Genomic DNA, 15,154 nt, shown 5'->3' on the forward strand with positions numbered 1-15,154 from the left:
TGAGGCTTTGAGACAGGATATTACTTTTATCTCTTGTTTCCAGGAGGGTGTACTCCCTTTTAAATACTTAGGAGTGCCTATTCAGGCTGGAAGATTAACTAAGCATGACTGTAATATCCTTGTGGAGAGAATAGTGGCTAAAATTAGGGGAATAGGAGCTAGGAAATTGAGCTATGCTGGTAGGCTTATCTTAATTAATTCTGTGTTTAACACTTTACATAATTACTGGTGCTCTATTTTTCTTCTGCCAAAATGTGTTATAAAAAGGATTGAAGCTCTCTGTCGCAATTTCCTATGGAATGGTGATGCTGTGTACCAGAGGACTCCTCTGGTTGCCTGGGACAGTGTCTGTTACAGTAAAAAAGAGGGGGGCTTGGGTGTTAAGAATGCAGGGGTGTGGAATATTGCTACTGTTGGAAATTGGTGAACTGGATTTATACAAAAGTTGATCGTCTATGGGTGTTATGGGTTGATCATATCTATATGAAGGGTGCTGACTGGTATACATATTCACCTCCACCAGATTCTAACTGGAATTGGAGGAACATATGTAAGGTTAAAAGTATTTTAGCTACTGGTTACCAGGGTAGCCATTGGATCTCTGATGCCAGAGGTTACTCCATTTCTGCAGGCTATTAATGGCTACAGGGCTCACACCCTCCTGTGCCTTGGTACAAGGATGTCTGGGACAGCTGGACAATACCCAAGCATAGTGTCATTGGTTGGCTTATTCAGAGAAAAGCTCTGAATACAAGAGACAAATTATTTCAGTTTGGGATTAGTGGCAGCAATTGTTGTGTGTTCTGTGAGCTTGATCCAGAAACTCATGCTCACCTCTTCTCTGAATGTACTTACAGCAAACAGGTGATTAGCCTTATTGAACACTGGTTACATATGAGGTTCCAAACCCCTCCTGGTAATTGCTCTACTATCAGGAGGAAAGTTTGGAGAGTGGTTAAACTCTCTTGTTGGTATGTCCTCTGGATGGAAAGGAATACTTGCAGGATTGAACTGAAACTTCGAAGACCTGAGATGCTTGTTTCAGAAGTACAGAAGATAGCTATGCTTAGAATTCAGCAGAAAGTATCTTCTCTTATCCAGCAGCTTGAAATTAGTTGGTTGAATAGCCTAGGTTTCAATGTATAAGTTTTCTTGTTTCTTGTTATGGCTTAAGTTGATGAGATTGTAATCATGTATTATCCTTTTGATTAATCAAAGCTTACAAACCAAAAAAAAAATGATTATCAAATGTTAACGTTTGTATCTACAATGTAATTCTTGTAAAAAATTATTTTGTAGCTTTTTTAAGTTAAATAAACATATCTAAATTGATACATATTCGATGATGCGCTTCTAATATACGTAGCATTATAATAGAACTCTATTAAGTAAAGAATATAATATTATCTTAAACGCAATAAAACTATCTTGTCTTAGTTTTTTCTTTCACTATCCAATTAGTCTTTTATAGCTCTTATGATGCCAACTACATGTACTATATATATCCCAATTCCCACCCATGTTAATAAGTAGATACCAAAAGAATCTATTTGGAAATTTAGTCCTCACAAAACAAAATGTATGTTAACATTATAGTATGCATAGTACCATTTTCTTATCAATAATAAATACCACTTTATTTTAAGTAATAAATACGTTTTAAGTTTATGATAACAACTTTCACTTAGCATGCACAAAAGTGAAACGTAGAGAAAACTTACTTTGCTCTTTATTTTACATCCGTTTTCAACCAATTCTATCTATTACAATAGTGAAACTCTCCTTTTGCTCTCTTACATGCACTTCGTTTAAAATGCTGGACCCAACATTATTATATTTACATTAAAAAAATGCAAAACAAATTAATCTTCACACATACGTTAACCTATAAGAGCCCCCTCGAGATGGTGACTTAGATCTCTTTTGCGTTTCCCTCATATTCACTATTTTCTTTTTCTTCCCTATTTCCTTATTCGGATTATTCTAGCTTTCTTCCCTATTTCTCTTTTTGGGTTGATTTATGTGGTCCAAATTCAATTGCATGTGAAATAATGTATTTTGTGTGATCCAAATTCACTTTCTTATTTCTTGTGCAAAAAGAAAAGGGAAAAAAATAGTGAATAAGAGGGATTATATTTTTTTCGTGAAAGACACATAAAAATCACTTGAAAATTGATATCGTAGGGCGAGTCCAATAATATAGAAGTGAAATATGGTTTAAGGTCATTAACAAATAACAAAAACGCCCATCCATTCATTAGTTCACTACCATCTATGATTATTAATAACAACTTAATTAATGAAAGTACTAATAATGTTTGATGGATATTATAGCTTTCTAAGATCATGCCATTTATGCCATAAGCATCTTCTCCCTAATCAAAATGTCTATATGTACAGGTATATATGTACCATCGACCCATATAGTAAAATTCCGCAATGTTTATACACAACCTTTCGAAATACTTAATACGTGCTAGTTGAGGACGCGAGAAGAAATACCTTAGGAAAAAAAAAAGTTTCACTGGAAAAATGGGGAAAATCGTAACATTTGTCATAAGTAATTACATAGACCAACAAATTTGCTCCATACTAATCGATGTTTATGTATGGGTAACCTTCAAGGCGTCACCAGAGGCGAGGTCAGGATTTCGATTTCAGTGTAGCAAAATATATACTCAAGGTAAAGTGTATAGATAATTAGTGTGAAAGTAGTAAATATTGGTGTAGCAAATCACGAAATTCTAACCGAATTTTTCGCCTTTGTTATAGCGGCTACACCAAAGCCTATAGTGGCCTCGACCCTGAGCATCACCTTTAGTGGTCTCTAACTATGGAGACCATTTGAAAAACACATTCAAAACATTTAAAAGGCCCTTATTATACATGTTCTAAGCTAGATGGTAAAAGTGGACTCTCCAATATTGCTTGATATGATAGTTTCTCCATTCGTTCAAATAATTTGTCTATTTCGATCGCGTTCGTCCGTTATCCTCTCTAATAATCTCCACATCCTAACAAAAATATAAAAACATATCATGAAATCTTAATTATACAATAAACAATGTAAATAGCACATTTAATGGTCGGTATATGAAAATTATCAAAAGAGAAAGCCAAGGGAAGCATAATTTAGAGAGCTACGAAGGTACCATAATTTCAAAAACGATAGCATGGCTAACAATATGCACACGTACGGACTACGGAGTATACTCGTGTATAAGCATACTTTAATCAGAGAGTGATGAGAAAGATAATAGTTTAGACCGATTGATTGTGCTTCTGAAATATTCAAATTCCCAAATCTTTTTGGTTATGCAAATAAGTCAGATTAAAAAAAATTACTACTGCATGTAATAACAAAGAGTAGCATAATAGATGAACAATATTAAAAAGAAAAACACACAAACTATTATACATACAAAAAGATAAAAAGCAAAAAATAAGAAAAATATTACCAATAAATCCACTAAAAAGGAAAATCTTACCAATCATGACGGACAAATGACTTTTCATAATCTTTATGATTGCTTGATGCCTAGACCCTCCGTAACTACAACAACTGTAGAATAACAAATAAAGCATGCATTAGTATAACTAAATTATAGCAAACATACATCCTATAATACTTAGGGTGGGCATACAATCATAAAATTTGTCCTATTATACTCAATCGACATTGCAAGAAAATAAAACGACAAAGACTGCAATTAAACATAAGCTAGAAAAGTGAAAGGAATAATAGGGGAAAAACACTAATATTGCTTGCTGTGAATTATAGTCTCTTTATATAACACTACAAAGTTAGTTGGAGTCTAGTAAAACTCTTAACTTTATTATTGTTTACTATTATGATAATTGATACATGATTTACGTTAGGTTGTGATTGTATAGCATAAGAATGGTACTATAATGGGATTCTCAAATGTCTTTCACTAAAGTTGGACTCTCTATAATCGCTCGAAAAAAGCTTTCTTTATTAATATAGATAGACTAGATAGCACTGACACGGACACGGACACGGGACACGGCATCCCATGAAATTTAGGACACGGGATACATCATTTAAATTTAATAAAATATATATTTTATAGTTATTTATGTGTGATTTTATTTTTGAAAAAGTATTGAATATAAATTTAAATAAGTGAAAGTAAAATTTGACGTTAATTATAACTCATTCTCATTTCCAAAACAAAAAATCAACTTATAATCAATCTATTTCGACATCTCATTAAATCATTAATAGTCTAAAGAACATCATTTACCCCCAATTCAATTTATTTCCCACCAAATTAAACCGTATAACAATTCACACCATTTACCTTAAATTCAACTTGATTCCGTTTGAAAGTGTGTCCAAATACCATGGACACGACTCAAAATACCATGGACACGTGCCCAAATAAAAGATGAAAGTTAGACACGGCTTTACAAGTGTCCGACACATTTTGACGTGTGTCCGACGAGTGTCGTGTCCGACACGGGTGTCCGACACGAGAATGCCGATTAGGAGGAATGTCCGTGCTACCTAGATAGATAGATAGATTGATAGATAGGCAGATATAGATTAAAAAAAAAAATTGAATATCCCAAATCCCAATCCCCCAAAACTACCCGCAAACAACACAATTCGAATGTGCTAACCCACGGGTTTTGATATGGCCACTACTTAACACACCGCCTCATACACATAACACACTCTCTCTTTGTCGCAACTTCTCGCCGGTGGCACTCCCCCCACTTCAAGGTATTTTATTTCCCCCTTTTTTTCTCCAACCCTAATTTATTGCTCTAATTTTACTCTTCTTCTTCAAATCAATTGTATCTCGTTTAATTCGCTAGGTGCTTTCTCGACTTCGCGTTTTTTCTTAGATTATCTGATTCTGAATTAATTTGGTGCATGTGTATGTTCATATTGCATCAGGTTTTTGCAATTATTGGGATCAAAATGTGAAATTCCCCATAATCTTCGTTGTTAATGTTTGTTTTGTTAGGATTAGGGTTAGGGTTGGGTTTTGTTCAATTTGATTCTTTAGTTTTGCGCTCCCTTTGTTGGTTGTCTTTCTAAGTCGCTTTCGAAAATATGTTATCTATGTTGCATTTTAGAATTCGAGATGTTTTAATGATTGGGTTGGTTTTTTTGTTCAGTGAAATTATGGAGTTTGGAGGACGTATATTGGATGTTATTGATGAAGAAGCGAGCTTTGATGCGGATATGATTGATGTGGAAGAAGGCGAGGTTGTAGACAGGCCGTTTTCGAGTAAGATTATTGAAGGAGACGTAAAGGAATTAGAAGCTCAACTCCGAAATTTAAATACCCATAATGCAAATGATGTAAATAAGAAGAAGAAGAATAAGAAGAAGAAGCGGAAGAATAAGAAAGCAAGAGCTGTCCCTGGACCAACCCGCTTTGACCTTGATAGGTTTGCTTCTGCCTCTAATTTCTTTTGTTGGCAATGGTTCCCTGAACTTTTATCTGTTTTCGATAAGTCAATGAATTGCTCTTAGTTTCTTTCGATTTTTCATCAATGCTCCATTTGAGCTCTGTGTTAGCTGCATAATCAGATTCACCCAACCCGAGCGAATCGTGAATCATCACGCTTTGCGACTTTTAAAACTTAGGTCTTACCATGACTCTAGTCTCTAGGAAGGTACAAAATTCAAATCTGGTAAAAGAGAATGATACTCTGTATTAAAGAATTATTGTATGATATGATTTTCTTTCTTATGTAGCTAACACAAAATAAAACAGTGCTGTTATATGATCCTTAAAATCTGATTCTTCATAAAATGAGTGGCAACAAATTCTCGAACCTCATTAATCAGGTCACCCATATACGCAAGCTTTAAATGTTGGGGATTCGCTATACACATTAGTTGCGCGCAAGAGCAAGTTAGTAATCAGCAAGCAGGCAGAAGGCATTTGTGCAGGTAGAAGGCAGCATGTAGTAGTCAGGAATCAGCAAGCAGCAGGCAGATCGAAGGCATTAGGAAGCAAGCAAGGCAGCACTTCAGCAGTGACAAGCAGTAGCAATATAGACAGCACTCCAGCAGCAATGCTAGCGCTCCCCTTCTCTGTATCACAGCCGAACTCAAAACATACAAGCCCATAAACACCCAATAATACTCAAGCAAATATATACAACTTAAGATTAATAGGATAACATATGAAGCTTACCATACCAACAACACTTCTATGAACAAGGAATAACCGGAAAATCATATCATACAATAATTCTTTAATAAAGAGACTATGAACTTTGTGGCTGTGCCAGCGCACATCGATAAACTTCTTAGTTTGGCAAAAGAGAATGATACTCTGTATTAGAAAACTTGGAGCGAAAACCACCTTCTAAATTACTGAGCATGAAGCCCAGGAGACACTTGAACACCATCGGGACACATACTATAACCTGTCTTATCAACTAAGAGAATGCACATCGAGTGAACCCCACTATATGCAATATGGCCTTGACAATGAGGGGCACTATTTTTGAAACAAATTTTACATTTTCAAAATAAAATTGTCTTTAGTAGTGCCCTTTTTTGGATATTAGAGAGGGCTAAAGGGTAACAATTTAACACGTAAAGGAATTAATGGTAGGTATAAAGTGATAAAGAGAACGGCATAACATAAGAACTAGAAGAAAAAATAATGGATAAACCCATAGCAGTGCTTCTCAGTACCTGGCCTTGTCTAGAAGGTGCACCCATGCTTTTTTAAACTAAGGATAAGACAATCTGAGCTTTTGCAATGCCATCTTCTCCTTAGGATTCTGTCAAGTATCACACTCCTTAAAATTACCTGGCAGGTTTATTTGATGCTTTTATATTGTTTTCCAATCATCTTCTTGGGCTCATACCCAAGTATCCCTGTCCCAGTTGTTTGAGACATACCTGTCACGGATCGTCAAACTAACTTGGATTGTTGGAAATGTCGGCTGATGGACTTGGAGTGTGTTTGGATTAAAGAATTTGGAAGGAAAGGGAGGGAAGGGGGAGGGAGGGATACAATTTCTTTGTTTGGTTAGTAAATAGCTCTCTTGCATGGTTTCTTCAGTCCTCTTATAGATGCTCAAGGATAAACCACAGAGTACTAATTACTTTTATTTCTCCTTCACTTTGTACAGGTTTGTCATTGGTGTCTGTAAGCGGTTGAGAGAGAAAAAGTCTTATTTGGTATATACAGCTGTTGGCATTCTGGGGGCCTCTGCTTTGAGTGATCTTGTAAAAGAGGTAATGAGACAAACTTTAGATTTCATAGTTTTACCTTTTTGTATTCCTTACAGACGTATCTACTCTGATCTTTTCTCTTCTAAGTCTTGGTACTTTACCGTGAGTCGGTGTAGCTATCTGATTCATATGTGGCAGTAGTAGTTTTCTATATATCTGTAGTCAAAGAAGTTTGCCTTGTTCCAATCCGTGTCGGTACTTGCTATTGATAATGATCATTGACAATGCAGACATTTTGAATATCGTACCTTTTTACCATCATATAATTGATTTGCCCTATTTATCGCGCATAATTTTTCTTTACTGAGGATTATCAGCAGACTATCAGAGTATAGTTTTTTTCCCTTCTAAAAGAGAAGTTTCTTCTTTCTAAATTTATATTTTAGTGCTAGCTTAGGATATTACCCTTCCATCGTGTTGTAAGAAGCTCAGTGATTTGCCTCTCCAAGTCTTCATCTTCTTTGACAAACATAAATTGAGAACTAGAGTTGTTACTGTCCAATTTAACCATTCTATTCAAAATCTTACACGGCCTTCCACTTAAAGGTGAGACAACTAATTACTTTTCTGCCAAATCCTTTCCGGAGCGGCACCATATGGACTTTTTAGAAGCATATTATAGTTTCTGATGAACAATGTTGTTTCCAAACCCTTGCAGATGCCTTTTGAGGAAGCCTTTACTTCTTACAGTGTTCAGAACTCCGGGCTGTGATGCCCACTGCGTGATAGACTCTGCGCTGTTCTACTGATGTAGGTCTTTGACCAGTTGCTTCTACTTTTAAGAAACTAGCCTTGTTGTTTGCAAACAGACGATGTCACTGTAATTAGAGCTAACTTCTCAAATACATTGTCATGGTTATTAACTTATTATAATGTGGACCTGGCAAATGGGAAAATTGGGTAGGTATGTGTCAAGCTAGTTTGGGTACATATGCACTTTGGCTCGTTAATTCTGATTGGCTCATTTCAGGTCTGGGTCTGCTTTGGGCATGTTATTATTGGATTATTTGGGTCGGTGGTTAGGTTCAGACTTCAGATCATTTTAGCTATGAGACGGGGCATGTTTGTATGTTCTTTTTAATTTTTAAATGAGTCATTTCAGGGAAGTTTGGGTCGAGTTGTTTTCTGCACGGGTAGGTCCGATCGAAAAGAATTCAAAAATGTGATTCAGTGACCCGGAAGCAGTATCATTCCCGTTTGGTTAGCTGCTGTTTGGGAATTGGGTTTTGCAAAGTTCGGGTCCGTTATAGGGGTAGGGTGATTTATGGTTTTAGGGTCATTTTCAGGGTCCTCTATTTGTATTGAAGATTGTTTATTATATACGGAGTATTGTTTTATTTTCTTGCCATTTAGTTATATTTTAGAAAACATTGTATAAGTTTGCTCCTAGTGGTGTGATTGTTGAATGTTGATTGTATGCTTGGTTGTAGTCTGCCCTACTTTTTTCGATCCATTTAAGTAATTGTATACATCATTTTAGTGTTTTCTTAGATATAATCTTGGCCTTTCTGTGTCTCAGTGATTTACCTTGTCCATCAAAGATGTTCATGGCCTTCTTCACATAAGTAGAATTTATAAATTGCAGGTGGAGGCTATTCAAGCTTGTGGAGGTCAGAAGACTGCTGAAGGTAATCGATATAGATTTGGTGGAGGTATCTTATGGAATATACTCAAAACACGTGACCCAAATGCTTACAGAGAGATAATGAAGAAAGGGAAGGAATTTGAGGTGTGTCTTATCTCTACTCTTTTTTCTGGCATTTTTAACTGTTTAATTACTACAACGAAATTATGGGCTATGGTGCAATTGTATCAGTTGTATTAGTATTGCTACCTCTACTTCTGCATCCTTCAACACCTTCAACTTAAACAATTCATGATTTGACCATTTTTATAACGAACTGATAGTGAATAGGGAACCCTAATACACTTCTTATATATACTCCCTAGAGTCCCTACCAAGTCTTATGTTCTTCCCGTTATATTTCGCGCATAGTTTTAGGGAACAAAATTATAAGCCTAAAAAAGGAAAAAGTGGTACATATTAAAACTTAACAAAACATAATATAAAAAAGCATAATCAACACACCACCCCATTTCCCACCCGTCACTTCTAACTACTCACAATCTATCTCCAGTAACATCACGATCTCTAAGGAGTAGATGGGTCGGCGAACAGTCAATCACCATTCACCACTAGATCTAATGTCATCACTATCAGCAGTAAAACATCATAATGTATATTTCATTGACGACCGAATTAGCGAGATAGAGAAAGTGGCCGAAGAGGTAGTTTGAGATGATCAAAGGAGAGATCAAATGGTGGGGTCTCCAGTGGTGATTGGCAGATTTAGAGGAGGGAGGTTGATTTGTTGTCGTGGTAATCATCAGTGGTAATTTGTCCTCGATGGTTGTCATTTGTTAGAAACTCAGAGGGTATTGAGGAGTGAGGACAGAATAGTGTTTTGTTGGTAGTGGTGACGGCAGCCGTTGAAAAGTGGGGACTGGTGAGGTTGAAGGTGGAGAACTGGAGATGGAGGATGGATGATAGTTGCAGGTCAGAGGTAACTTTGCTAATTAGGTGAAATAATTATTAAGAATGTAGGGTTACAAGTTACAACTAATTGACTTGGCGAGGAAAGAATAGTGTTTAGTTGGTAGTGGTGACGGCCAATGGTGAAAAGTGGTGAGGTTGAAGGTGGAGATGGAGGATGGATGATAGTTGCAGGCGGGAGGTAAGTTCGCTAATTAGGTGAAATAGTTATTAAGAATGTAGGATTAAACTAATTGACATAGTTATGAGATCAGCAATGGGTTTAGTAATGCCAGAATATGAATCATGGCCATCTGCCATCATGACATGCGAGTAATTTTATGTTAAAAAAAAGTTAGCTAAATGAGGAAAGGGCATAGGAAGAACAAATAATATGTAGCCAAAGAGGAAAGTTGGCTGAACAATCAAAATGAGAGCAAGTAGGTCTTTGTTCTCCTCTCCATAATTGAGTAATTTATTCTTATATTTTCATATACTTGCTCCAGTATTTTATGAAAACTCTTACAAGTGGGAAAAAGTTGAGCAATTAGAAAATGAGTTTTAAAAGTTAAAACTTGTATTTTAACACAAACTTTTGCCTAAACAGGAAACATATTAATTGTACTCGTAAATTATCAATAGCTCTAAATCAAAGATCTAGAGTGTTGCATATATTTGTGCCCTTGCAATTGCGGTGCATCCTATAGAGTTTAGCAAATTTTGATGAGATGTATATTTGAATTTTCTCTCTATAAGCTTTTCCCTCTCTGAAAAATGGCAGAAACAATTTAGGCGACCACATACTGTGTCACCAACTCAGAATAATATTGTTTCTCAAGATGCTGGACCAGCCACTGTCAAGCCTTTAGCAACCAATCTCAGCGACGATCCTGAAATGAAAACCTCGGGAGAAGCTCAATTGGTGATGCACATGCGAGAAATACGAAAATCGGTCCATGATAGGATTAGGATACCAGTCTCATATGATGATCTGCCTGGAGCGGAGTCACTGAAAGACCAAGTTTCTTGAAGAGGATGTTGACCACTAGCAAAGTATTTGTACCTTAATGAATTTCGGCATTAAGTGTCGAATTTTGCAACTAAAATTGAGTGCTTGTTATACTGGCTTAGTGGCTGTCTTCTTGCTCACAAGCATTGTATGCTGATGGCTCCTCTTTTTCTATAATTGGATATTAAATTGGGGTTTTTTGGTGATCATTGTTATCGTTCTCTTTTATGGTATGATGTGTAGCTAGCTTTTGAACCCGATGATGAAGTGCACAAATTATCAAAAATGAGTTTAACGCGGTTGGGGCGGATAAAGAACTTGTTTTTGAAGGCTACCCATCTGTGGTAGATTTTGTAAGTTGATAAAGAACTTGTTAATGAACACTATCGGCTGAAAGTGTTAACGCAGTTGGTGCGGATGAAGAACTTGTTAATGAAGACTATCGGCTGAAAGTGTTCAGAGTAAAGTATACCGAGATCAGTCAAATTAGTACCATAATGTATTAATGTTTATTTTTACTAATATACTATCTGTAATTATTACATAAAATCTTATACATTGTTCAAAAATCATATATACACACGAACACATTAAAAAGCAGCGTCACAATTAAGTGATGTCCCTTATTGAGTTCACCAAGCACTCCCTTTCCTGTAAACTCAAAACATAGTGAGCAGAAATTCTTCGTTTCTTCACGGGATCAGAGACCCGACACCATTTGAATGAATGACTTTCACTTCCTTGTTTTAGTTTCCATTAAGGACTTCAGACACAAGGGCAAAGGTAGATTATGTATATGTGGACTAATAATATCCTTCAGGTAGTATGAGACAGTAGTGAATCTTCCCTGTCCTGAAAGAACAGGCAAACAACGGTGCAATCATCGACCTTTGCTCTTGGAAATTTGGTCTTCCAGGCTGCAGCAGCTTCTTCTACTAGTGTTTTTGCAGCCATTTCTTTGTTCTTTAACGACCGCACTATTGACACCACTTCATCATTGCTTAAAACATCCCACAACTGCATTTCACATACGCAAAATCACAACCCATTAGCTACGCGCAGCAACTTGTTTCAAGTAAAGACGAGTTTGTTCAAGGATCCGTTTGATAAAAGAAGGAAACATCCATGAGATAAGGGTGAACTTACCCCGTCAGTAGCCAGTACAACAAAGAGGTCATCAGAGGATAAACGGTGATGAGAGACGACAGGGGTAGCAATGATACCATGACTTTTCATGTCAAAGTCCCCAAAGGCTCTTGACATTGCAAGTCCTGGTATGTTCTCTTCTGGTAACCACACTCTTTCTATGTGTTTCTCATTCTCCAGAGCAAACACCCGGCCGTTTGCCGCCTTAATTCTCTCTGCTTCAGCTGCAACCATAACAATATTAATTAACACGAAGAAAATAATTCCGTTTGGACGTACAGACTAATGAGCTATACGATTATATCTATTGTAGATGATGCGTAGGGTAGTTAACGGACACAACGATCTGATTGCTTCCCGCATAAAGGTATGTCCTTATTTTCGTAAATTTTCATAAAATTGTAAAACACGACTACGTCAACAATAATGTTGTCCTAGTGCCTCAAAAGCTCCAAACTTTAGTCGAACATGTAGCTGCATATATATATATACTAGCTAGTTTAAGACGATCTGCGCGTTAAAAATGAAAAAGAGTTTTTTTTTCTAACACCCATAATTCATGTAGAAGAAGCTGAATAAAACAATAGAATCAAGTGAAAACATAGTCTCACCAGGTACACCAGGCTTCAAATCCACAGTCAATGGAACAGCTTGGATACCATTTTCGGTTAATTTTCCCAACACAGCTCGAGAATCCCCAAGGTTCGCAATAACAAGGTCATCACCCTATTCAATTACAACAAAACTGATTAAGAATAATAACAATCGCGTTCCCTAACACCATCTAAAAAGAGAAAATGAAATGACGTTACCAGGTGGTATGTACCGAGTTTAATAAAGTAATTAAGCATACCTGTTTGACAGCAACAACAGCAGTGCTTCCGCTAAAAGTCAAGTCGAGATTATCAAGGAGAAGCCCAATCTCCTTATCCATGGCTTTGAAAGAAGAAACGAAAGCATCGTCCCATTGCATGAATTTCATTTGGTGTAATATTAACGACGGTAACTGGTTTCGTACCACCTTGCTTACCATATGTCCATTTAAACCATGCCCGTCATACACTCCACAAAATACTCCATCTTCCGTACCATATCCCTACACAACACCAAACTTGAGAAACTTTATCATAAAAGGTCAATAATATTGTATAAACCGTCTCATATAAAAATTAGCGTAAGTCATAATGATAACTGTATAAACTGTCTCATATAAGAATTAGCGTGTGAATCAGTAAGAAACAGACCTGATAGTAAAGAGCAGCATCTTGATTTACGCCTTTGGCGCCGACCTGAGAATAAACCGAACCAATCTTATGACCTCCATTGTGTATGACATTTTCAAGGCAACCATAAGCATTAATTTGATTATTAGAAGAGATACAAGATGAACAGTTTCCCATGTCTATAAAAGATACTGGTATCTAGATTGAATATTCAAAACTTGTTAGGATCTCTTCTTTTCTAAGCCTTTGTTTATATAAGCAACCAAGCATTCATGTACGGCCAAAAAGCTGTCCCTAGAGTTTAATACACAAAGTCGTACATTACATTTTTTCTAATTATTTTTATTATTTTAATTGTTATTAATTATTTTAGATTACCCTTAAATCCCTCTTAAGAGACATCTGAGGTGTACATCTGTATGATTCGTATCTTTGCTGGAAAGGAAGAATTTGTGAAAGATGCAATTTTTAGTTTCGTAAATTTTTGTTTTATTTGCATCAACGAATGATTCTAATTTTTGCGTAATGGTAAAACTCGTGCCCGCTACCTTTTATTAGGTGCACCATGCACAATTTGTAAACCTTGATTATACGTGAATTATCTCATGCCAGACGTAATTAAAACTGAACGAGCTTAGTCAATTTATTTACTACTTTGTACAAAATGTATGGAATCATCAATCACTTTTGAGGTTTAATTTATAAAAAGGTGATAAAATTATTTTTGAAACGCTGACATGCCCCATTGAGTATAACTAATTTGAAACAATAAACATTATCTTGTTAAATATTTCGTAAACAACCCTATAACGGAAAAAATTCTAGAAAATTCATCGTCCATAGTAAACCAAAAATTAGGAAATTTTGAATATCAATACAGATTAACATATTCTAAAAAGGGAGAATAAGGTATCTTGCATGAAAGATCCTCATATTATAAAATCATACTCCCTCCGTTCCGGTCAATTATTGTCCTTTTGTTTTGGCACAAAGACCAAGAAAAGAGGAAAGGACCAATAACTAAATGACAAGTGGAACAAATTGAATGAGAATGATCAAATTACTCATCAAGTTCATTCTTAAAATATAAAGGACAACAAATGACCGAGACACCCAAAAATGGAAAAGGACAACAAATGACCGGGACAGAGGGAGTAATAAATTACGAGTACAAAATAAGCTCTAAAATTTTATGGAAGCATGCAGAATGTGTCATTCTGAAAGATGAAAATTTGGGAGTGAATGTTGTTGACGTCTTAAATGACAAATGGAAGGACGGATTAAAAAATACTTTATTATTGTAAATATAAACCAATAGCAGATTCTAATGATATGGACAACAGTGCAGATTCATCACCAAAGTTAAAATTTCATAGTAATATAATCCATTATTAAGGCGTTGACTTTGAATAACGAACCATGGAATTAGAATTTTGATAGGTACCCGTACCACCGTACATTACGTTGCATTAGCTATTAAACTATGTTAAATAACGAGTCTACTTGTAATATTTGTCTTATTAGAAAATTTTAAACAAAAACATTATAGTGATCAATCTTATTTTTATGTACCATTTTTTATTTCGAATTAATTTTAAAAAGTGATAAAATAATAACCTTAGTACCTTACCATATAAATTAAACGTTATTGTGATGTAGATAGTGAAATTTTTATGTTGGTATTTGTGGCCATGTTAAAAGAGGGGGTAATTGTGTAGCACATTATGTTGTTGGGGACGAACTTTATATGTTTCGAGACATTCCGCGAGTCATTTTAGCTATTGCGGTGCTCGATTTCATATAATAACCCAATTCTCTGTTCTCTAAAAAAACAAAAGTTGAGATTGAGGGGCTTACATCAGATTGGGACCCTAACCATACCAATTGCCACCATGATATAATTATATAATTGTCTAATTGTTGGATTATTACGTAACTTAAGCTATCAAATGGGAGGTTTAGTTCATAAATAATACAGTAAGAGGGTACGTAGGTAGCCTCTCTAG

General features: G+C 35.8%; 3 protein-coding genes across 3 annotated transcripts; 2 read left to right on the forward strand and 1 right to left on the reverse strand.

Moving 5' to 3' along the window:
• Nucleotides 1-483: 483 nt before the first annotated feature.
• LOC141614435 (uncharacterized) lies at nucleotides 484-1,146 on the forward strand. The gene is made up of 2 exons (XM_074433181.1): nucleotides 484-555; nucleotides 649-1,146. The coding sequence occupies exons 1-2, from the start codon at nucleotides 484-486 to the stop codon at nucleotides 1,144-1,146; spliced, it is 570 nt and encodes a 189-aa protein (XP_074289282.1).
• Nucleotides 1,147-4,606: 3,460 nt separating this feature from the next.
• LOC141612124 (uncharacterized) lies at nucleotides 4,607-10,985 on the forward strand. Its single transcript, XM_074430839.1, has 5 exons — nucleotides 4,607-4,750; nucleotides 5,152-5,427; nucleotides 7,135-7,240; nucleotides 8,823-8,966; nucleotides 10,552-10,985. The coding sequence occupies exons 2-5, from the start codon at nucleotides 5,159-5,161 to the stop codon at nucleotides 10,798-10,800; spliced, it is 768 nt and encodes a 255-aa protein (XP_074286940.1). The 5' UTR covers nucleotides 4,607-4,750; nucleotides 5,152-5,158; the 3' UTR covers nucleotides 10,801-10,985.
• Nucleotides 10,986-11,271: 286 nt separating this feature from the next.
• LOC141612123 (putative protein phosphatase 2C 72) lies at nucleotides 11,272-13,381 on the reverse strand. The gene is made up of 5 exons (XM_074430838.1): nucleotides 13,170-13,381; nucleotides 12,779-13,021; nucleotides 12,537-12,651; nucleotides 11,926-12,149; nucleotides 11,272-11,796 (listed from the first exon to the last, which is right to left on the reverse strand). Exons 1-5 carry the CDS (start codon nucleotides 13,323-13,325, stop codon nucleotides 11,596-11,598), a joined length of 939 nt encoding a protein of 312 aa, XP_074286939.1. The 5' UTR covers nucleotides 13,326-13,381; the 3' UTR covers nucleotides 11,272-11,595.
• Nucleotides 13,382-15,154: the final 1,773 nt, after the last annotated feature.

The sequence above is a fragment of the Silene latifolia genome, chromosome 11 (assembly GCF_048544455.1).
Source record: "Silene latifolia isolate original U9 population chromosome 11, ASM4854445v1, whole genome shotgun sequence".
Taxonomy (NCBI): Eukaryota; Viridiplantae; Streptophyta; class Magnoliopsida; order Caryophyllales; family Caryophyllaceae; genus Silene; species Silene latifolia.

What these genes read in the sequence shown, in the direction of transcription:
- LOC141614435 (XM_074433181.1), top strand. Translation starts at nt 484, where the DNA reads ATGAAGGGTGCTGACTGGTATACATATTCACCTCCACCAGATTCTAAC. An exon ending in ATTGGAGGAACATATGTAAG is followed by an intron (nt 556 to 648) that starts GTTAAAAGTATT and finishes TAATGGCTACAG; the next exon opens with GGCTCACACCCTCCTGTGCC.
- LOC141612124 (XM_074430839.1), top strand. Translation starts at nt 5,159, where the DNA reads ATGGAGTTTGGAGGACGTATATTGGATGTTATTGATGAAGAAGCGAGC. An exon ending in TGAGTGATCTTGTAAAAGAG is followed by an intron (nt 7,241 to 8,822) that starts GTAATGAGACAA and finishes TATAAATTGCAG; the next exon opens with GTGGAGGCTATTCAAGCTTG. An exon ending in AGAAAGGGAAGGAATTTGAG is followed by an intron (nt 8,967 to 10,551) that starts GTGTGTCTTATC and finishes GAAAAATGGCAG; the next exon opens with AAACAATTTAGGCGACCACA.
- LOC141612123 (XM_074430838.1), bottom strand. Translation starts at nt 13,325, where the DNA reads ATGGGAAACTGTTCATCTTGTATCTCTTCTAATAATCAAATTAATGCT. An exon ending in ATGCTGCTCTTTACTATCAG is followed by an intron (nt 13,022 to 13,169) that starts GTCTGTTTCTTA and finishes GGTGTTGTGTAG; the next exon opens with GGATATGGTACGGAAGATGG. An exon ending in TTTGAAGCCTGGTGTACCTG is followed by an intron (nt 12,150 to 12,536) that starts GTGAGACTATGT and finishes TTATGGTTGCAG; the next exon opens with CTGAAGCAGAGAGAATTAAG.